Source organism: Ursus maritimus, assembly GCF_017311325.1.
Source record: "Ursus maritimus isolate PB19 chromosome X unlocalized genomic scaffold, ASM1731132v1 scaffold_X1, whole genome shotgun sequence".
Taxonomy (NCBI): Eukaryota; Metazoa; Chordata; class Mammalia; order Carnivora; family Ursidae; genus Ursus; species Ursus maritimus.
Window position 1 is genome coordinate 69,799,409 of NW_024423319.1, and position 23,989 is coordinate 69,823,397.

General features: G+C 40.0%; 1 protein-coding gene across 1 annotated transcript in view; it reads left to right on the forward strand.

The window, feature by feature from the left end:
- Nucleotides 1-9,996, forward strand: part of LOC103681153 (androgen receptor) — a 189,486-nt gene extending 179,490 nt beyond the window's left edge. The window contains exons 8-10 of the mRNA XM_040631425.1: nt 1,566-1,696; nt 2,553-2,710; nt 3,383-9,996. Coding sequence (XP_040487359.1) covers nt 1,566-1,696; nt 2,553-2,710; nt 3,383-3,538 — 445 coding nt within the window. The 3' untranslated portion in view covers nt 3,539-9,996. The remainder of the gene's footprint in view (nt 1-1,565; nt 1,697-2,552; nt 2,711-3,382) is intronic.
- Nucleotides 9,997-23,989: the final 13,993 nt, after the last annotated feature.

Genomic DNA, 23,989 nt, shown 5'->3' on the forward strand with positions numbered 1-23,989 from the left:
CTACTCTTTTTGTCCTTTCTCCTTCTTGTTCCCTTCCCCTCTGAATTCCTTCCCTTGCCTTTCCCTTTTTCTTCTCTCTCCTCCCCCACATTTCTCTGTCTCTGGGACTTGCAGCAGTGTTACATCAGTCCTCCACATTAGGACCGTGATTTCAATGGTAAAAAGACCGCAGTGTTATCATCAACAGAAGCTTAGAAATACAGTAGAGACTGGAGCTGGATCAGGTCCGAGGGTCAGCAGATCTTATTCAAAAATTCTCTAGGGTGAAAGACCTTGGAGCAACACTGCTTTGGTCAGTTGACTTGTGATACTATCTAAACACTTCCTCTTTCTAGCTGGTTTCCAGCCTGAATTGAATACCATCTGCCCCCCTTCCCTTTTTCTTCAGGGCAGCCAAGATCTCTCTGAGATAGGATGCTGTGCTTCCACCCAACCAGTACCAGGTCTGCTTAGCCTGTGGACAAGGCTAGTGGTTTGGTGACCAAAATGTTAAACCACAGCCTTCAAGCCTAATCTAGGTCTTTTTCCTCACCACTTAAATGGGTGTTAAATTCCCTTTCCTTTCTCCACAAGATACAAAATCAGTTTCTATATCTCCTTTCTTTCTCTCTCTCTCTCTCACACACGATTTCTCAAGTGCTGAAAACCAGCTAGCAAGAAGATGTTGTATCTTCCTAGAGGCTTGCCATGACCAGTCATAAAACAGAGAGATTGTTCTCCCCTGAGAAACTGTTCAAGCCTTAGCCACTTACCTATATAATGTATAGGTGATAGTGTGATGTTCTGTTGACAAGTCACTATAGTAAAAACAGCTCACATGTGTTTACAACTCCCGAACTGTGATAAGGAACCATCATTATTTGAGGGAATAGTCTCCCCTTCAGGGTACATTTAGATTGGGCATTCAGAAACACTTCCTGGCTGATTTGGTAAGCATTGGAACTCACTTTGTGAAGGGACAGTGGGGAATCTTCATTTTTTTGTTTTGTTTTGTTTTGTTTTGTTTTGTTTTGTTTTGTTTTTTTAAGTGACAAAATTTCTAGCAAGTGAAATGGGATTTATGCCAAGAAGCAGGGGAATTGACAGGATAAATTACTGTGGTCACTTGGGAATCCTGGTGTCCTTATGTTGGGAGTTGATTTCTAAAGCTTATCTCCTAGAAATACTCCGTTCTGGGATGCCTGGGAGGCAGGTTCTGACTTTGGCTGTAGCTGGGATTTTAGAACTGTAGTCAGGGAGACCATGTGCCTGGCCCATTGTGTTCATTTGGTTAGGCTTTCCTGTCTCTGTCTCAGGAAACAGGAGGGGCACGGGGACCTGGAAATTCCATGTGCTAACCCGTATCCTGACCAGGGAAGATGAGTAGTTACCAGGATGTCAGGATTTTGGAAAAAAAAAAAAAAGAACAACCTTGTTCTTTGTCAATGAAGCACCAGCAAGAGAAACAAGGAGCTCTTCTTGGAGATCCTGGGTGGTGGTGGGGGCGGCAATCGAAGACATTCTCTCTGAGCTTATTGTTAAGCCTTCCCTTACTTCTTTCCTTTCTCCGTCTATCTACTCTGCAGGTACCGCATGCACAAGTCCCGGATGTACAGCCAGTGTGTCCGAATGAGGCACCTCTCTCAAGAATTTGGATGGCTCCAGATCACCCCCCAGGAATTTCTGTGCATGAAGGCACTGCTGCTATTCAGCATTAGTAAGTGCCTGGAGAGACAAAAATGCCCCTGGGGTTACAGGGGTTCAGAGGGGAGCTACTTTTTCAATTAAAGATTTATCAGGCAGAAGCCAGCTCCTAGGCACTTCCCTTCTTCGTTCACCTTCCCTCCTCCACTCTCCCTTACCATCCTTTTTTCTACCAGGTATGAATTTCATGGCTACAGACTGTTTTCTTTGCTATAACTCAACTTTTGTTAGATCCCCAGCTACCTCCAGTCTCTCTTTGGAACAAGGCTTTTGGGGCTGGCTGTAGCAGGTCTCTGAATTTTTTCATAGCTTCTACCACAGAAACAGTAAAAGACCACCTTATATTTATTGCAGAGCAGAAGGCATTGCCTCCTGGAAGGAATTTCCTCTTCTGCCAATAGTAGGAGGTCTGCATAAGCAACTCCGATAGGGTTTATTCGGCAGCCAAGTAATCTTTCTTTACTGTCTCTTCTAAGTAGACTGCTGTCTTAGCCTCTGTGAGGGAAAAGGGAGGCCAGATTTGATACTTGAAGCTATATATTTTAATTGTCTTAATCAGAGCTGGACTGTGACAACATAAAACCACAGGTCCTGAGAAATGTGTAGATGAGAAGACTAGAAAAAGGAAAGGCTCCGTAAATTTTATTTACTCGATGCCCTTCAGATTGGGTCCAGCTAACCTTTTGTCTAGAACTTCCTGGCAGACTGAAGGACCCAAGCAAACAGACTTCATCTGACAGGAAACCAAGTAGATGATTCCCTCCCTGTGGGGGTGGGGGTCAAGTTTGTGGTCAGATAACTTGGTGCTTTGTCTAATGCTCCTTTGTGGGCATGGTTCTCCTCCCCATTCTGTCTTCATCCCACATCAGTTCCAGTGGATGGGCTGAAAAATCAAAAATTCTTTGATGAACTTCGAATGAACTACATCAAGGAACTTGATCGTATCATTGCTTGCAAGAGAAAAAATCCCACATCCTGCTCAAGGCGCTTCTACCAGCTCACCAAGCTCCTGGACTCTGTGCAACCTGTAAGCAAATGATAGAGGGTGCTTCGTCAGGGAGAAGCAACTTGCTAGGGCTAAGTGATAACATGCTCCTCTAGGATCTGGCACCATCTGTTGGGAGGTGCTTCCGTTCTCCTCTGGCTTTGAGTGTGGTCCAGGAAGAAAATGGAATGGAGAAGAAAGGAACACAGGTCACATTGCCCCTGGATGTTGTGAAAGAGGTGGAGGAGTTGAGAACAGAGCAGTTGGGACTCAAGGAAAGGGCTTAGAGTAGATAAGTTCTCCAGGCAGACAAAACAGGCCTGAATGTTTTTCCCCCCTCCCTTGAATCATGTCTGTGTGTTTGCGCACGTGTGCGTGTGTGTGTGTGAGAGAGAGAGAGAGAGAAAGGGAGGAAGAGAATGTGTGTGTGTGTGTGTGTGCACGTGCACATGTGTGCATCCACGTGCATGTGCTGGGGAAGAGGAACACGTGGTCCTGCATCAGAGAGCTTGCAGTGGTGTAAGAGATCTCTTAGTAGCCCTCGGTAACTTCCTGGAGACTATTTAGTGTACATGTGTGCGAACACACACACACACAGCCACAGGGAGGACCAAGGGCAGGGAAGGAGGAAAAAATCAAAGATGGGGGGAAGAGCCTGACAGAAGCCAACTCCTTGTCAAGCCTGTTTTCTCCCTCTTATTGCTCCCCTTACAGATTGCACGAGAGCTGCATCAGTTCACTTTTGACCTGCTAATCAAGTCCCACATGGTGAGCGTGGACTTTCCAGAAATGATGGCAGAAATCATCTCTGTGCAAGTGCCCAAGATTCTTTCTGGGAAAGTCAAGCCCATCTATTTCCACACACAGTGAAGCTTTGGAAGCCCCCATTTTCTCACCCCACACCACTCCCCTTTTCAGATATCTTCTGCCTGTTATAACTCTGCACTACTTCTCTGCAGTGCCTTGGGGAATTTCCTCTTTTGATGTACAGTCTGTCATGAAGATGTTCCTGAGCTCTATTTGCTGCACTTTCCGCCCTCTTTTCCTCCTTTCTCTTTTTTCCCTTCCTATCTGACCCTCCCATGGCACTTTCAGACTCTGCTCCCTGCCATGGCTCTTATCTGTGTTTTGAATGGTGTTGTATTTCTTTAAATCTGTGATGATCCTTATGTGGCCCAGTGTCAAGTTGTGCTTGTTTATAGCACTGCACTGTGTGCCAGCCACACAAACGTTTACTCACCTAATGCCATGGGAAGTTTAGAGAGCTGAGTATCTGGGAAAACAAAAACAAAAACAAAGAACCCCCCTAAACTCAAAAATCCTGTAGGGTTTTTTCCTCTTAAAAAATATAAAAACAAACAGAATTCCCCCAAAGAGGCCAACAGTGACTAGAATAAGGTGAAAATTTTAAGCCCATGGGGAGTCAACTGCTTTTTTTTTTTCCAAGCTTAAGCTCCCTGGGAGACTTTATTTTCTGCCAATGGCTATTGCCATTAGAGGGCAGGATGACCCCAGAGATGAGTTAGGATGGGGGAGACAGATTTAAGAGAGCACAAAGAGGACAGATGGATCACCAGTACCTGCCCACAGCCTTGGCCCCTGACTGCTAGACTGCTTAACTGCAGTGCAATTCATTGTACTGAAAATGTGCTTCTTGTTTGAAAACGTGTCTGCATGTGAACGCCTCCCCTCCAACCAATCCTTTTTCTCTCTCACCCTCTGCCTCCACCCTCAAATTGACTTTCAATAAGCTTTTCTAAGAGCTTTGAACTGAATGTTCTCTCTAGCCAAAACTTGGCCACTTCCACTGAAGAGTCAGACCAGTAAGAAAGAAAGGAGCAATCTGACCCTTTGGAAGGCCCTATCCTGAGCCAGGTCTGCTTTCCTGCTTGTGGGTCAGGGAAGAGGTTGGGGCTGGAGTCGGAGGAAAAAGAATCGATGGGTTGGTTCTTTTCCTGCTTAGGACACTGAAGATTTGATCACTCTTTGCCCTTACCTTTAAAAGACCTGAATGTTTTCTACCTGACTCCATGAAGCTGCAAGCTCCCTGTTACTCTCCCTTCAGTGTTTTGTGAGCCTGGACTTAACCAGACTGTATTACAGCCATGGTAGGGATGTTTGTCCCTTCATTTGGGCATGTTCAAAGACTCTCTGCTAAGAGCTGCTACCACCAAGAAGGCTAACAAGCCAGCAGTCTTGACATCTATCTCTAGATGCCAGTAGGCTCAAAGACTTCTTACCAAATGTCTTTCATCAACTATCAGGTCTCTGAAGCCCTTAGACAAACTGGAAAGAAGGCATCAATGGGACTGGACAAGCTGGGCATCTTGCCCTTGTCCCCTAGAGATGATACCTTCCCACCAAGTAGAGAAATACCTACTTCTTCCTTTAGAGCAGCTCAAGGGGCTATGCAGGTCAGGGTTAAAGAGAAAACTCAATTACCAGGGTAAGAAGAATGAAGGCACTAGAACCAGAAACCCTGTAAATGCTGTCCTTGCCACCCAGCATATCCACCTGCAGAAGTCATGGGAAGAAGAAAGAAGAAACTAAGAGGAGACTGACTACTAAATTAAAGTCTTCAAAGGCAAAATCTAAAGCCAGATGGGCACCATCTGGTCAGTTTACTCATCGTCCTCCTCTGCTGCTGATTCTGGGCTCTGACATCGACCATACTCACTCAGACCCCCCCACCTTTGTTGCTGCCTCTCAGCCAGAGGGAGGCTGAACCATTTATACTACAGAACCATGACCTCTTTTGGAAAGGTCTGGTTTGCGTGGCTCCAATGGGCTGCCATCCATGAACTCAGGGTGTGCTCCTAGGACACTGGTTTCATATGGTCCTTTGGCACACCTCTCTTTTGCTGACTTTGTCCCCCAATCCTGAGTTCAGGGGGAATGTCCGCCTACTTTTTCATCTTGGCAACTGTCTCCTCACTTAGCTCTTACATTCATCTGCTAAGTTCAAGAAATTAGGGGCCCAAGCTGCCCATTTCAGTTGGTTCACTCTACTTATTGAGAAGATAGTTTCTGAGTGACATGCTATTATCTACATGGGTTTCCTCCCCTGATTTCTGTGTTGATATTAATAGCCAAATGAACTTGCAAAACAGCTTCTTTAAATAACAAGGGACAGGGGAACCTTAGATGGGTGATATACCAATCCAAGACTGCTGGACAAAACTAAAACTGACAGGTTCTCTTTCTGGGGTAGGATAGACAAATTCTGGTTTTCTTTTTTAGGACATCATTTGGCTTATATAAGCTCACGAGATTACTCCTGGCTGTTTTAAACAGAAAAAAAATAAATTCCATCACTCTTTTCAGTTACATTAGGTTATAGTTTAATAGTTCCTTTACATCTGTTTTAAAATTATTTTCATCTTTTATGGTACACGGATTTGATTATATCATTCTAATATCTCTCCTTGTAAATACTAGATGCTCTCCTTTTTTTCTCTGACTACCAAATTTTTCACCTTTATGGATTTCCCAGTTGTGACTCTTGTCTTTATGAATATATATGTTTTGCATTTGTGAAAGCCAAAAATCAGTGAAACAGCAGTGTAATTAAAAACAGCAACAACTAAACTACTCTGAATTTCTGAATGGCAAGACTAGGGGGAAAAAAGCCTAAACAAGGCTTTAGGCCTAGTGTTTTTGCACTGGGGTTTCAGTGAGTGAAGGAGATTTTAGCTTGGCTTTGTTTTCCCACAGATAAATGGGGGATTTTTTTTCTCTTTTCACCATTGATGTTCTCGCCAGTGTAATTGACAGAAGTCTCATTTTGCATGCACTCTGCTGTACAAACAGTTGATGTGGTTGGTACAATGTACTCACCCATGAAGGATCGGCCACCTAGATCCACTCACGTGGTGAGCTGAAAGATGAGGATCACTCACCAGACAAGTCATGGTAACTATCTCTAAAGAGGTTTGCAGTGCTCGATGGGGATGGAGCGAGGAAAAGAAAAAGAAGGAGCACCAGGGAGAAGGCCCCATCTGTGCTAGACGGCAGTAAGCCACCAGAGTCACAAACTCTGTGGTCAAAGGAGAGAGTCCTGTGGCAGTTTCAGCTCTTGTTCATTGGGCAACTCTCCCAGGCCTGGCCTCTGAGCTGAAACAGGGGTTGGGTTCTTTGTTCCAAAGCTTTTCTGTGCCACAGACAGTATCATTGTTCTTGGAGAGTTCATTATTTTTCTAATGAGAGTGGAATTTTTTCAAGGATTCTGGCATATATCTTTGAAAAAGAAAATCAGTAATACACATATTTTTATGTATGTTCACTGGCACTAAAAAAAAAGGAAAAAAGCTTTGCTCTGTCCTTTGGATAGTTGCTGAGGTGATTCCAGGTTGAGAAATAACATGTTGATGCTAGAGTCCCTCTCTGTCCATACTCTACTTCTAAATACATATAGGCCTGTATAGCAAGAAGTATTCTATTTGCACTTTAAGAGAAAGTAGTTTCATCATCCACATGATAGTGACACTACATGAATGACCTAACTTTGAGCTTCAGGTAGCTTCTAAGTGTTTGTTTCATTAGCCACAGCACAGATATGGCCTTGCTCTCTTTTCTCTTTTGATATTCTGCAGGGCTCAAAAGCCCTCTCCCCTCTACCCCTTTCCATCCCTGTGCCAGGGTTGCACTTCATGAGACTCTCTCCAGACAGCCCTGTCACTATCCCTGCATGGCTCTGGGGAAACAAGAGGCTGACTACTAATTATCTTGTGCCAGTTGCCCAGGTGAGAGGGCACTGGGCCAAAAGAGTGGCCCTTGTGCTCAACCCCCTGTAAGGGGTCATGGGAACCAGGAATGCTTAAAGCACAAGATCAAATCCCAAACTTAAAGTCAAAATAAGCCATTTAGCATGTGCATTTTCTTGTAAAAGGAAGTTTCTACCCCTGCTGCCTTTTATAGGCAGCTCTGTTTCTCACCACTAATCTCTTTGAAAATCTTTGAAAGCAGTTTAAAAAAAAAAAGACAAAGAGATGAAAGCATCATATTATGTAACCAAAGATTACACTGTATCTGCTAAGATACCAAAATTTAAGAGCAGGGAGGGAACAAGCATTAGTGCCTCTTTGGTAAACTATCCAAAGACAGACTAAAGGACTTTGTTGTTGACTGACTTACAAGAGTTTTGTGGGTTTTCCCCCCAACAATATACATGCTTAGAAAAGTGGAAGATAATTTTGAAAAAACTGGGTTTATAGGTCCTTCACTAAGTGATTTTATAAGCAGAACTAGCTTTCCTTTTCTCTAGTAGTTGCTGAACAAATTCTTAAAGCTCCATTATTGCATGGTTGGAAATGGAGCTGTCTTGGCCACTGTGTTTGCTAGTGCCCATGTTAGTGTATCTGAAGATGTGAAGCCCTTGATGAGAAGGGGAGCATTTAAAGGACTAGATTTTGCACTAAAGGGACAGCAGGCAGAAATCCTCATTTCTGCCCACTTTGGATGGCACAAAAAGATCTTTTGGGTTTAAGGCAGAAGGTTGAAATATACTGTAAATGAGTATTTGTATCCATGTTTCAAAATTGAATTATATATGTATAGATATAATGTGTTCTGATAGCTTTATCTTTCTCTGCACCTTTATATTTGGTTCCGGGTCATAACTGATACCATGTACTTGTGAGAGAGGCTACAGTTACATTTTGGAAGCTCTCTCAGAATGGAAAAGATACCTGGGTTGATCAGATAACTAAAAGATCTCTGCCTCTATTGGGGCCTTACCCACAGGCCTAACAAAAGAGCAGAGGGGGAAAAGAATGGGGTACATGATGTATTGCACTTTACTAGCCCAAGACAGATGAATGTTTAAAGGATGGTGAAGACTCATTGGAATCAACTGGGATTTCCCGTAGGGAAGTTCCAGACTTGGGGCCACAGGCCCATCCAAATGTTTAACCGATGGACCCCTAATGGGACCTGAGCGTTGGAAGAAGGAGAAACATTCTTTGTTCTTCACCATCCTTGTGAGAAAAGGGCAGTTTCCTGCACTTGGGAACCTGGAGCAAGTGCTCCATCTTTTACACAATCCACTCACCTACAATTGAGGTGCTCTTGCTACTGGGTGTCTGTGTACTCTAATTTTGGTTTTGGATATGTTCTGTAAAGATTTTGACAATGAAAATGTGTTTTTATCTGTCAAAAAATTGTCAGTGTACTAGAAGTTATATCTCTGTAGATGCAGGTCCATCTCTGCCCTTGGGTAGGGATGTTTTCCTTCAATTAAGAAATTGACACTGGGGTCTGCTGCCCAGAGCCTCCCAACCTTAAACCATTTCTAGGTGAAAGCAGAAAATTCCACATTCGTCACTTCTCCTCTTTAGATTCTTAGGCTGAGGGAACAAACCATTTGGAATATTTCTGCCCCCAGAAATTAGTGATAAATATTTAAATTTAGTAGGTAGGTTTTTAAAGGGAAACACAGCCTTTGACACAGTTTTGATTTATCCCCATTTGATTTAGCCAGAAAGTAGGTAATATGCATTGATTGCTTATCAACCCCAATTCAGTATAGCAGGGGGGATGATCCCTTTCCTTACTTCACCTGTCTCTTAGCCTTTTATGGAATTAAATGAGAAGCTATGGACTGAGTAGCCCTTGTAGCCTAAAACAATCCCCACATGCACTAATTCTATAAGGCTGTCTGTCGTATGGCTGCAGATTCCACTGGCCACCAAAACCTGAAAGACACATGTACCCCTAAGAAAAGAAATTCCTAAAATGTTGCTGCTTCTCTTGTCGTGCCCTACCTGGCTGCTGCTTTACATTTGGGGACTCTGTTCCCTGCACTGCAGGCAGGCCAGGCCTGCAGTCTTTCCCAGTTTGAGCCCTTGGTGCTAACTGTCCGCAGTGAAGTGCCTGGGGGATTGTCCTATCCCATAAGCCACTCAGGTGCTGAGAGTAGCCACCATTGGGATAACCCAAGCTAAAAAAAGAGTCCCCTCACCATTCAGTGACACTTTTCTGCTTTCCCCTAGACTGGAACATTGATTAGGGAGTGCCTCAGATGTGACATTCTTGTGCTGTCCTTGAGATTAATTTGGCAGCAAGAGGGAGCAGACAATGTAACCAGATGTAAGAATTAATTTTCAATGTTGAGGGAAAAATTAAGAAAAAAAAGAAAGCATCATAAAAGATTTTTTTAAAAAAATCATTAATTTTGCTTGAAAGTTCTTTTGACGGGGCTTCAGTTCTTACAGCGGCACTTGGCCTCCACTGGGTAGCAGGACCAGCCCCAAACGCTAGTGCTCTGTTCTTTTTTTGTAATCTTGGAATCTTTTGTTGCTCTAAATACAATTAAAAATGGCAAAAACTTGTTTGTTGGAATACATGTGTGACTCTGGGTTTGTCTCTGTCTCTGCTTTCAGAAATGTCATCCATTGTGTAAAATACTGGCTTGCTGGTCTGCCAGTTAAAACTTGGCCGCGGCCCCTGTTGTGGCTGCAGGCTCAAGTTATTGTTAACAAAGAGACTCGAGAAAAGCTGCTAAATGTCCTCTTATCACCATTGTTAATTTGTTAAAATGTAAAACCATCTAAAATTTCAGGGGAATGTCATCAGAGTTTTTTAATTAGCTCTTTTTTATTGGCTGTCTTTATTGAAGTCAAGAGTTGGCATCATGCCCAGTGGCCTTTTATGCTATGCTGATTTTCACATATGTTAAAAAAATTCTTTGCACAGGGGTTATAAATTTGCCCTGTGTTGGCCCTAGCATAGGTTGAACTGGGACCACCAAAATATCAAAGAGTCTAGGCTAAGAAAGCACAGATGAACCCTGATGACCCATTACAACCTCTCATCAAAAACCCTGAGCTTGTCAAACAGGGGAAAGGCACACAAAACCCAGCTGTTCACCCTCCTCTTCATCCTTATGGGAACATAAAATGATTGGGAGCTTCACTGCCCAGTTCTTGCCAAGCTTCAGATAAGGAATGGGCATGTTCACATTCTCACTGTTTTTCAAGGGCCACATCGTCCTTGACCACCCAAGTAAAATCTGAACCAGCTTTCTTTGAGGTTTTTAAAGGTTTAGGCACAGTGGCCTCCTGCATCTTCCCAGTTTGGATACCAAAATGAGATCCCAAGTTGAATTTTTTGAGCTTAAGATACAGACCATCAATGAGGTGTGACAGATGCATTAAGGAATAATATGAAAGCTCTCTGTGCCTCAGTGTCCTCACTCAGTGTCACAATGTCACTCTACTGGGCCAGGCTAGAAATTAAATAAGAATGTATGTGACCCAATCAGTGAGACAATTGCTCTTGCTTTGTTCCCTGTTAAAATGTGAGAATCTCTGAGAAGGATCCCAAGTTGAAATGTATTTGTCATTGACCCCCTCAGAGTGGATGGATTTCTCAGATTTTTCCTGAATGCAGTGCTTGATGGACAGAAGAAGAAAACAAGAGATTTTGGGGATGTGTGTGTCTAAGTAATAAAGAATATGTATGTTTGGGGGTTATGTGTAGCAGAACCTGCCTCCAGAAGACCCCTCTGACCACCATGGCTTAGTTCTCTTCTCTTATACCTACAAAGAGTGGTCTAACAGCCACCCAACTTGGTATTATTTACCACTCAGTCCCTGACTAAAGTAACAAGGTAGTTAGCACCCACCATAAATTTTCCAAGGTGTAGCAAAACACAGAGATCAGGGAGACAAGGACATTTGGTGGATTAAAAAGAGCCTGGAGGGGCACCTGGGTGGCTCAGTCGTTAAGCATCTGCCTTTGGCTCAGGGCATGAGTGATCCCAGTGTTCTGGGATGGAGCCCCACATCGGGCTCCTCCGCTGGGAGCCTGCTTCTTCCTCTCCCACTCCCCCTGCTTGTGTTCCCTCTCTCACTGGCTGTCTCTCTCTCTGTCAAATAAATAAATAAAATTTTTAAATAAATAAATAAATAAATAAATAAATAAATAAATAAATAAATAGAGCCTGGAGGCCGGAGTCTTGCTCACATATGAGCAAGTCCTATGTGACTTGCTCATAGTCATACAGCTACTGTATAGCTAGGATTCAGACCTACTGATTCACTTGCTATATGGTACTGGGCAACTCTCTGCCCTTTTTTAGATCTTAGTTGTCTCATTTTTAGTGTATCTGGGGTGCCTGGGTGGCTCAGTCGGTTAAGTGTCTGCCTTCGACTCAGGTCATGATCCCAGGACCCTGGGATTGAGTCCCATGTTGGACTCCCTGCTCTGCAGGGAGTCTGCTTCTCCATCTGCCCCTTCCCCCACTCATTTTCTCAATCTCTCTCATGCGTTCTCTCAAATAAATAAAAAAAATCTTTTAAAAAATAATAAATAAATAAAACGAGTGAATCTGAAGATGTGGAATAAGACTAGATGAAATGGGAAGCCCCTTCCAATACAGAAAACATGCTTATTGCAAACTTAGAACACATAGTTTTGGAACTAAAATTCCCATATTTGTACTCAACAAAAACTTAGTGAATACCTGGAGAGCACAGGATCAAAACAACAGTTGAGTCCTTTGTTATCGATGCTGCCAACCTCTTGATTGATGGGGAAAGAGCTCAAAAGTGAAATAATCCGTTCACCATTTGGATGATCCCATAAATAGCAGAGATACTTCGGACTTAAGTAAGCCACAGTCCATGCTTTCAGTGAATTTATAGCCTATTAAATGCCTTAGGCCAGGCCAGTCTGGGACTTTATCACATCCACCCCCAACCTCCTCACATACATCCCTCAGACAAGATTAGGCTAACCTTTGATCAATAATTGCTGCCTTTTAGAGCAAGAGGGGGTCTTAGCATCTAGCCCAAACATTCTTCGCAAGAGGAAACCAGGCCAAAAAAAAATTATTGAATGTTATTGTGAATTAGGACTTATGGCAAGGGACTAGCCCTAGAACATGGAGCTTATGGTCCCTTCATATGCCTGCAGGCAGGATGCTAGGGTGGCAGGGCACCTGAAAATCTTTACCATCCCTTTGCACACTAGCACAGAACCCTGGTGAGAGAGCCTCCACTTCTCATCTGTTTTTCCCATGTATACAGTTCAAGGATCTCTATTCCAACCACAGCGTGTACTTCACCTACCATCCATTCCAATAAGTTTTCTTCATGCCACTGCAGGGGGTGGGATGAGAGAAGGAGAGAATTATTGGGAAAGTTGGAGAAGGAACTGCAGAAGCAATGAGAAACATTTAAAAACACACTGAAGTATGAAAATGCAGGTTTCTTAGTTAACAGGAAGATGCAGATGATTCAAATTCTCAGATTCTCCTGCCACTATTTCTTCAGACCACACTTCCCTTCTTCCCTCAACTACTGCCCCAGGCTACTTCAAGCAAGGAGAAGGCCATTTGGGGAACTTGGACTCACTGCCAACCAGGTAGACTGTGCCAAGAAAGCTGACGTATGCCAGACTCTGCAAATAGCCCCGCCCCTCCCAATCCCCATTGGGTACTTCAAATCTCAGATCAGAAAATAGGCCAGCAGAGCAGCAGATAACTGTGAGAGGCACATCACCTGCCACGTGGGCAATGACACTTGTCCCCAAAGGAAGTAAGACTTTTTGATGCTTATACATAGTGATAAGAGTAGATACGAAACTCATGAAAGAGCCCCACCACCTCAAAAGACTGCAAGGATTCTTCACAAGGGCACAATATCCAATTATTCCCTCATTCATTTGTTATTTCACTTATTCACAAACTATCAGTGCAACCATTATGTACCCCACACAGGAACAAGACAGACATGGTCTCTGTCCTCATGGAGATTGCAGTGTTAGTAGGAGAGACAGACAAAAACACAGACAATTGTAATATAATGTAATGGGTACTATGGTGAGGGAAGTTCAAGGTTCTGTTGGGGTACGGAAGAAGAATGCCTCTCATAGCATAGTGGGAAGGTCTAGTCTGAAGCCTTCTTAAAGCAGTCTAGGCTGTGACCCATGTTGAATGAAGATTGGGCTGAACGTAGAGAAAAAGGCATTCCTCCTCAGGCAAGAGACAGCAGCCTAGTTAAGGAAGCTACAAATAGTTTAGCCTGAGGGAAAAGTTGGAAGAAGAGTGTGGCTGTGAGAGTAGAGAGGAGGCACAAGCAAAGCCAATGAGGGCATATGTGGCACACTAAGCAGTTTGTGCCTTTACCCCAAGTTTAAAGGGGAACCATTGAAATCCTTGCCAGCATTTCAATTCCCAGAATATATGATCTCATCTGAACCTTACAACAGCCTGTGGAGGCAGGCAAGTCAGGGATCAAACCCATTTTGCAGATAAGGAAACTGAGGCTCTACGTGGTAAATAATTGGCAAGGCTACTCCTGAATAATTAAGGACCCTACGTATAAACTGAAAGAACTGAATCTCCTGATTTCCAGTCTCAGGCTTCTCACATTAGACCAATCTATCAAAGACTTCAGGACCTGATGCAGTTCTCAGAATGTGTTTAAGTGTCTCTATGGTGACAATATGTGTTGTCTACTATCCCACCTGTACCTACCATTGTCTTCCTCAAGTGACACTCACTGGCATGGGGATCCTAGATAGCAGAGAGGGCATCCCAGAGAGTGGTAGCAGTATTTTAAAGAGTAACGCAGGCTGTGGGAAGTCAGCCAAATTGGTACTCTATGAGCAGGGGCATCACTGATTCATCAAAACAGGAATTCAGAAAAAAATGCTGAAGAAGAAGAGACAACATTCCACCTTTCTAGAGAAGATAATATATCCAGACTCAGACCTTGAACAATGAAAGGAAATTTCACAGGAGGGAAAGGTAGCTGAGCAGGCAACCAAATCAGAGGGAACAGCATAGATAAATATCTAAGTGGTAGGAAAGAGTATGGCTTTCTCTTTGAGACAAAGCAAATAGGAACTAGCAAGGAAAAATAAAATAAGACAAAAACAGAGAGAGAGGCAAACCATAGGAGACTCTTAACTATAGGAAGCAAACTGAGAGTTGACAGAGGGGAGGAAGGGTGGGGGAATGGGAGATTCAGGTAGTGGGCATTAAGGAAGGCACTTGATACAATGAGCACTGGGTGTCATATGTAACCGATGAGTTCTACCTCTGAAACTAATAATACACTATATGTTAACTAAATTTTAAGTAAAATCTAAAAAAAGGGAAAAAAGAACTAGTGGGAGTAAGTGCTAGAGATGAGTCTGGGCTAGAGCCCACTATAAAAAGCCTGTGTGTTCTGATTAGAAGTGGAACTTTTTCTGTAAGCCAGTCATTCTCCGCTGCCACATGTGAAAGATAATGGCCGTGTGTGGCATACTCTCAAGGGAGCTTCCAGTGTCCCATGCAATTGCGGACACACAGTTATTGCTTAGCCTTTCCCTCCCACTTACAAAAGCAAATACAGGTAAGACTGACAGTATTGAAAAGAAAAATGTGAACCTCCTAGAGTATATTTTTAAGAAAATTACCCACCAACTTTAATGTTTAAGGTATTATCAACAATTTCTTTTTTGCCACAACTCACAACAGATTATAGAGCACCACTTGAGGTAATTAAGGATTTTTTTAACAAAAATATAATATAATTAGTTTTGGGAGATGGAAGCTATACTAAAACACATTGTATAAGAATATAATAGAGGGTGACACAGAGATTGACTCAAGGGAATAATAATAATAGAATGTATTGAGCACTTACCATGTACCAAAAAATACTAAAGATAAACTTCTTATACTGTATCTTACATAATCCTCAAATCAACCCTATCAGTTGAGCATAGTTACTCCCATTATATAGATGAAGAACCTGAGGCTCTAAATCAACATTATTTCTGGCTCAGATCCAAGGTTACTTCTAAGTAATAAAGCCTGAACTCAAGCTAAGGTGTGTTTGTTGTCAAAGCCTAAGATTTTGATTTCTGCACTATATTTTCTTTTTTGAAAGGTTGGTTTATTTTCTAGGTCTTTGCAAAGAGGCTCAAGGAACTCAAAATCACCACACAGCATTATACATAGGAATAAAGAAGGTACTACATCACAATGGGATTGTCTTTACAAGCAACTACTCTGGGAGTGACAGTGACGTCTGGTATACACCAGCCCATGATTTCTACAGAACAACTGCCTCCTCTCAAAACTTCAGATGAGTCCTGTTGTGAGAAAAAATGGTCTTCTCCAGGCCTACCATCTCCCAAGCGACTTGCCAAGTCTCTTGGTCTCCCTCCCTATCTCTACTTAGAGGTACCTGGACTACAGCAATTTACTGAGTGTTTAGAGAATCTATGAGCATATTTGTAAAGGCAGGCAGGGGAAAAGATCATTGGGTGAGGAATGAGAATACCAGCTTTTGCCACTAATCAACAGGTAAGCTCTAGCAGGCCCTTTTCCCTTTCCCTCTCTCTCCCCATCTATACAGCAAGGGAGATAAGGACTGGGCTAGTTTCTTCCAGCTCTAACATGCCTTCTTAGATTCTGTGAAACTTTTGGCTAAAACCAGAGTTTTGTCAATCTCGGAAATCCCAGCTTTAGCTCACTCTAATGCCTATAATCTTATTTTGACATTTTAAGATCTGTATCCAATGATAGAGTTTTCTATATTTGCACATTTCCACTCACCAGCCTCCTTGACAACATATCCAGTATTGCATTGTTTGTTGTCCCACAACAGTCCCCACCCTACAGCAAGCCATCTTGCCGACCATTCACACACATCTGTCGGTCTTGGTGGGAGTATGTTTCTACTAATGCTTCTTGGGTCATTCTGTACCTAGACAATTTTGATATGAGCCAAAGACATATCTCCTATCTAGAATGAATGTGGGCAACTGTGGCTGCCTGGGGAGTCTCTGAAGTGGGGGTGTATGGACTTGATTAATGTAGATCAGGAACCAAAATATAGGCAATGCCATTACATAAGCACTAATAGTCAAGAGATGAGACCTAAAGCCTCCATTTGAGAATAGAGCAATATATTCTATTAGCCTTTTTTCATGTGGTGCCCTTCAGATAAAATGCTCTCCTCCATTCCTGCCTAGGTGAATCTTTTCTACCAATTAAGGCTCAGCTCAGAAGCCAACTCCAGAATGTTTTCTCTGATTCTCTCAACTAGAAATGAGCTCTCTCTCCTTTAAACTTTGAATTTCCTTCCCTGAAGCCCAAGCCAGTAGTTTGGCTTGCAGTTAGTTATAATAACAACCCAATGCCATTTAAGTAGTGTTTTGTACTTTATAGCACTTTGATATCCTCTACCTCATTGGAGACACACAGGAAACCTATATGAAAAGCAGAGCAGGAGTTCTTAATATCCCAGTTAAATATGTGACAGGAAGAAAGCGTTGCCATTTTAGGGACACCTGGGTTGCTCAGTCTATTAGTGCTCGACTATTTTTTACGGCTCGGGTCATGATCTCATGGTTGTGAGATGAAGCCCCATGTCTGGCTCTGCACTCAGCAGGAAGTCTGCTTGAGATTCTCTGCCTCTTCCTCTCCCTCTGCCCCTTCCCCTGTGCTCTCTCTCTCTCAAATAAATAAATGAATAAAATATTGAAAAAATAATAAATAAATTAAAATTACCTGGAGACTTCTATTTATAGCAATATGTCTTACTAGCTATCCTGCACTACCCACCTAATGAAAACAATTAAGATAAGGAGATAAACACTAGGACTTGCCCAAGATGAGAAATCTTACAGGAAACTTCCACATAAGGCTGGTACTCTAAAGGGCTATACCCTCAATGTAATAGTAAAGAATTAATCTGTCTTACAGAAGGAGATAGCAAGAAAACCTGCCTCACTTGATCTTGGCACTGGGTGAAGAAGAAAAGTAAACCTCTCATGAGACTTTATAGCCATAGATGGTCTTCATAGAGTTTTGTAGTCCTAATTCAACATACGTATGAGTTCTAAAAAACTAAAAGCTCTCAGATCAGCAGTTCCCACAGGTGATGGCAAAGGCAAATTCTCTATGTAAGAATGCATCCAGGCCTCAAAAATTCCTATATATAATGGTCCAAAGAAAATGAGCATCTCACAGTCAAAAGTTAAATACACACACACACACACACACACACACACACACACACACACAAAACAAGATACCCTGAGGAAAAGCCCACAGAAACAACAAACATCAGAACCAGGCTCACAAACTAAAGAATGTAGAACCATCACACATAAAATATAAAGTTAACTTTATGTAAAGTGATTAAAGATATTTATAAAATTCTTGAAATATAAACAAGGAACAAGAGACTATACAGAACAACCAAACCAAATTTTTCAAAATGTGAAAAAGAATAAAATAGAATCTCTAGAACTCAAACATAGATAGTAGAATTAATTATAACTGGAGAGAATTAGGAAAACGAGATATATGCAAACAAATAATCCATAATGTAGAACAGAAAGACTATAAAATGTAAAATATGAGAGGTTAAGAGATATGAAGTTAGAACAGATCTAACATATACCTAACTAGACTTCCAGAGCACTAGGAAAGAAGCATTATTCAAAAAACACTGTAGCTGAGAATCTTTTCAACATTGTTCAAAAACACTTGTTTCTAGACCTAGAAACCTAGGTCTTAGAAAGTCCCAAGCTAGACAAGTATATCCACTCTAGACACATTGTAATGATTTTTCAGAACACCAAAGAAAAAAATATATGATAAAAGTGGGCAGGAGGGGAAAACAGGAACAAAGCAGATCATCTACAAAGGTAACCAATTACACCTGTTGATACTAAAAATAACGGCAGTAGAAGACAGTTAAATATTAACCTTGATGTACTGAGAGAATTTTCTCCTGGCAGAACTATCTTTCAAGTTAAAATAAAGACATTTTTAAGCAGATCCTCAATGAAGGAAATCCTAAGTGATAAAGTTCAGATAGATGGTAAAGGACATTGGATGGTATGTCTGAGATGCATGAGGCAGTAATTAGCAAAGATATCGATAAACATGTGAATAAATCTAAAAATACATTGACTATACTGATTTAAAAATAATGTCTAACGTGTGGGAATATAAGAAAAAAGAATTAAAGAGTCTGACAACAGCTTATATATTGATAAAGGGTCATTAGAGTTAAAAAAATAAAGTCCTTAAGTTGTTGAAGAAGAAGATAAAGATGCTCATTAACTTTATTTTTATCCAGTTGTTTTATTTTTCCAAGTTTTATTGAGATATAATCAGCATACAGCATTGTATAAGTTTATGATGTACAGTATAATGACTCAACTTTAAAATACCATAAAATGATTTCCACAGTAAATTTAGTTAACATCCATCATCTCATACAGATCACAAAAAAAAGGAAAAAAAATGTTTTCTTCTTTGTGATGAGAACTCTAAATGTCTACTCTCAACAACTTTCAAATATGCCATACCACAGTGTTAACTAGAATTATTATGTTGTACATTACATCCCCAGTACTTATTTATCTTATAATTGGAATTTTGTACCTTTTGAATACCTCCAACTTATTCTCCCACCTCTTGCCCACCACCTCTGGTAACCAAAATCTGATCTTTTTTTAATGAGTTCTGTTTTGTTATGTTTTTAGTTTCCACATATAAGTGAGGTCATACAGTATTTGTCTTTCTTGGTCTGATTTATTTCACTTTACATAATGTCCTCAAGGTCCATCCATTTGCCACACATGGCAAGATCTCTTTCTTTCTTATGGTTGGGTAATATTCTAATACAGACACGTAAGTATACAACATCGTTTTATCCATTAATCTGTTAGTGGACACTTAGGTTGTCTCCATGTCTTACGTACTGTAAATAATGCTGCTATGAACATGGGGGTGCAGATATCTCTTCAGCATAACATTTTTGTTTCTTTCAGATATAGTTCCAGAAGTGCAATTGCTAGATCACATGTTAGTTCTATTTTGAATTTTTTGAAGAACCCCCATACTGTTTTCCATAATGGCTGTATCAATTTACAATTCTACCAACAGTACACAAGGGTTCCCTTATCACTGCATTCTTGTCAGCATTTGTTTTCTATTGTCTTTGATGATGGCTATTCTAACAGATGTTAAGATGAGGTGATATCTCATTGTGGTTTTGACTTGCATTTATTTTTATAATACTAATAATTAATGGTATTCAGCACCTTTTCATGTACCTGTTGGACATTTGTACATTTTCTTTGCAAAAAGTGTCTATTCGGGTCATTTGCCCATTTTTAACAGATTATTTGGGGGAGGGTGTTGTTTTTTGTTTATTTGGTGCTATGGAGTTGTATGAGTTCTCTTTACGTTTTGAATATTAACCCCTTATCAAATATATGGTTTGAAAATATTTTTTTTCATTCCATAAGTTGCCTTTTCATTTTGTTCCTCATTTCTTTTGTTGTGCAAAACCTTTTTAGTTTGATGTAGTCCCATTTGCTTTTTTTGTTTTTTATTTTGTTGCTTGTGTCTCAGGGGTCATATCTAAAATATCATTGTCATAACCAATGTCAAGGAGCTTTTTCCTTATGCTTTCTTCTAGGAGTTTTATGGTTTTTAGTCTTATGTTTATTTTTTTATAATAATTTTTTATTATGTTATGTTAGTCACCATACAGTATATCCTTAGTTTTTGATGTAATGTTCCATGATTCATTATTTGCATATAACACCCAGTGCACCATGCAATACATGCCCTCCTTAATACCCATCACCAGCCTATCCCAATCCTGCACCCCCCTCCCCTCTGAAGCCCTCAGCTTATGTCTAAATTTTTAATCCATTTCAAGTTAATTTTTTGAGTGGTGTAAGATAGTGGTCTAGTTTCATTCTTTTACATGCAAATATCCAATTATTCCAGCACCATTTATTGAAAAGAATGTCTTATCTCAACTTTAAGTATTCTTGGGTCCTTTATCAAATATTAGTTGACTGTATATGCATGGGTTTATTTCTGCACTCTCAATTCTGTTCCATTGGTCTATGTGTCTGTTTTTATGTCAGTACAATACTGTTTTGATTACTATAGCTTTATAGCATAGTTTGAAACCAAGAAGTGTGCATTGTTCTTTCTCAGGATTGCTTTGGTTGTTTTTGGTCTTTTGTGATTTCATATAACTTTTAGGATTGTTTTTTCTACTTCTGTTAAATAAATGCTATTGAAATCTTGATAGGGATTGCATTGAACTGAATCTATAGACGGCTTTGGGTAGTATGGACATTTTAACAACATTAATTCCTCCAACCCATGAATATGAGAAACTTTCCATTTACTTTCGTCTTCTTAAATTTCTTCCACTAATGTCTTGTAGTTTTTAATGTAGAGATCTTTCACCCCCTTGGTTAAATTTATTGCTAAGGATTTTATTGTTTTTGATGCTATTGTAAATGGGATCATTTTCTTTATTTCTTTTTCATATAATTCATTGTTAGCATATAGAAACACACATTTTTGTACGTTAATTTTCTACCCTGCAACTTAAATGAATTCACTGATTAGATGTAACAGATTTTTGGTGGAGTCTTTAGAATTTTCTGTATATAAAATCATATCATCTGCAAATGGAGATAATTTTACTTCTTTGTTTCTAATTCAGATGCCTTTATTTCTTTTTCTTGCCTGATTACTCTTGCTAGGACTTCTAGTACCATGTTGAATAAGAGTGGTGAGAATGGGTACCCTTGTCTTGTTCCTGATCTTAGAGGAAAACTTCTAACCTTTCAGCATTGAGTATGTTGTAAGTTGTGGACTTGTCATCTAGGCTTTTTTTGTGTTCAGGTATATTCCTTCTATAGCTTCTATATACTTTTACATAATTTGTTAAGAGTTTTTGTCATGAATTGATGTTGACTTTTGCTCATACTTTATACTTTATTAAGTGTCTACATAATATTATTAAAATAACAGGAAAGTTTGAAGGTCAAAGAATGAAAAAATATATGCTAGGCAAATACCAACTAAAGAAAGCTTCTTTATTTATATTAATAACAGACAAAATAAATCTATGACAAAAGCATTACTGTAAATAGATAATAAATCTGCAATGATAAAATGTCCAGTTTACCAGGAAGATAACATTATTTTAAATGCATATGCCTCTCATAACACGGTCTCAAAATATAAAATGGAAAATGTGAAACTCCAAGTGACTCCTGAACAATGCATGGAATAGGGGTACTGATCCTCTGTGTTGCTGAAAATCCACATATAACTTTTGACCCTTCCAAAAACTTACCCACTAAGAGCCTACTCTTGACCAGAAGACTTACTGATAAACATGAACAGTTGATTAACACATATTTTGTATATAATATGTATTATATGCTGTATTCTTGCAATAAAGTAAGCTAGGGAAAAGAAAATACTAAGAAAATCATAAGGAAGGGAAAATATATTTACAGAACTATAATCCACATATAAGTAAAAAATCCACATATAAGTGGACCTGTGCAGTTCAAACCCATGTTGTTTAAGGAAAAAGTTAACAGACAACATTATAGGGGGAGATTTTAACATATTTCACTCAGGAATTGATAGATTAAGAAGACAAAAAATGGTAAGGGTATAAAATTGAACAGAAAAATTGAGCAACTTTAGACCCAATAGTGGAGAATGCATATTCTTTTCAAGTACATATTGAACATTATTGAAAATGGTCCATGTGCTAGGCCAGGAGCCAGAAAAATTATAGCCCTTGGGCAAAATCCAGCCTGCTGCCTGATTTTCGTTTTCCTTTTTAAATAGCTTTATCAAGATATAATTCACATACCACACATTTCATTCATTTAAAGAGTATAATTTCATAGCTTTTATAATATTTACTGAGTTGTACATCCATTAGTAGTCAACTATGAAGCACTTTAATTACTCCAAAAGGAAACCCCTCTCTTAGCTATCACCCTCCAATCTCTCCATACCCACTTCTTTCAGCCCTAGGCAACCATAAATTTACTTTCTGTCTTCACAGATTTTCCTATTCTGGACATTCCATATAAATGGAATTATAAAGTATTTGTCCTTTGTGACTGACTTCTTTCACTTAGCCTAAATTCTTCAGGGTTCATCCATGTTGTAGCCTGTGTCACATGTCATTATTTTTATTGCTAAATAATATTCCATTGCATGGACATACTATATTTTGTTTATCCATTCATCAGTTGATGAACAATTGGGCTGTTTACATGTTTTAGCTATTATGAATAATACTGCTATCAAAATTCATGCACAAGATTTTGCCTGGACATCTGTTTTCATTTCTTTTGGGTGGATATCTCAGAGTGGAATTTCTGAGTCACATGGCAACTGTGCCCAAATGGTAACTTAATTTGGTTGATTCCAAGCCCTCATTCATTTTCTTTTTCTTTCTCATTTTTTTCTCTTTGTCTCTCTCTTCTTCCTATCTCTGTGCCCTCTCTCTGTTGCTCTTTCTGCCTCATACCCTTCTCTTTCTTTATTTATTCTTTCTATCCATCTTTTCTTTCTCTCTCTATTGCTTTCCCTTCTCCTGATGCTCTTGTCCTTTCTCATTTCTACTGCCCCATTCCTTTCTCCCAGTTTAGTTCCTTTCATTCCCTCAAATCTCAATATTTCTCTCTCTCCCTTCCCCTAATCTTCAGTTCTGAGCTCTCATAGGTCTTGTCTTTTAAGCTCTGGCTAATTTATGCTAGGTGTCAGTGCAAAACAATCCAAAGAATGCAGTTAGCTTTTCTTATTATTGTTATTTTACTTTATATTAAATCCCAGTACAGTTAACATACAGTGTGATATTAGTTTCAGGTACACAATATCGTGATTCAACAACTCAGTGCTCATCATGACAAGTGCCCTCCTTAATCTCCATTGCCTATTTTACCCATCCCCTCACCCACCTCCACTCTGGTAACCAGTTTGTTCTCTATAGCTGAGAGTCTGTTTCTTGGTTTTTCTCTCTCTTTTTTTCCCCTTTGTTCATTTTCTTTTTTTTGTTTCTTAAATCCCACATATGAGTGATATCTTATGGAAAAAGCTAAAAATAGAACTACCCTATAATCCAGTAATCCCACTACTGGGTATTTACCCCCAAAATACAAAAACACAAAATCAAAGGGATACATGCACTCCTATGTTTAGCAGCATTATTTATTTTTTTAAGTTTTTATTAAATTCCAGTTAGTTAACATACAGTGTAATATTATTTTCAGGGGGACAATATAGTCATTCCATACTTCCATAATATAGCAGCATTATTTGCAATATTCAAATTATGGAGGCAGCCCAAGTGTCATCGACTGATGGATGAATAAAAAAGATGTGGTACATATACAGAATGAAATATTATTGAACCATAATAAAGAAGAAATCTTGCCATTTACAAAAACATGGTTGGAGCTGGAGAGTATAATTCTAAGCGAAATAAGTCAGTCAGAGAATGCAATTAGTTT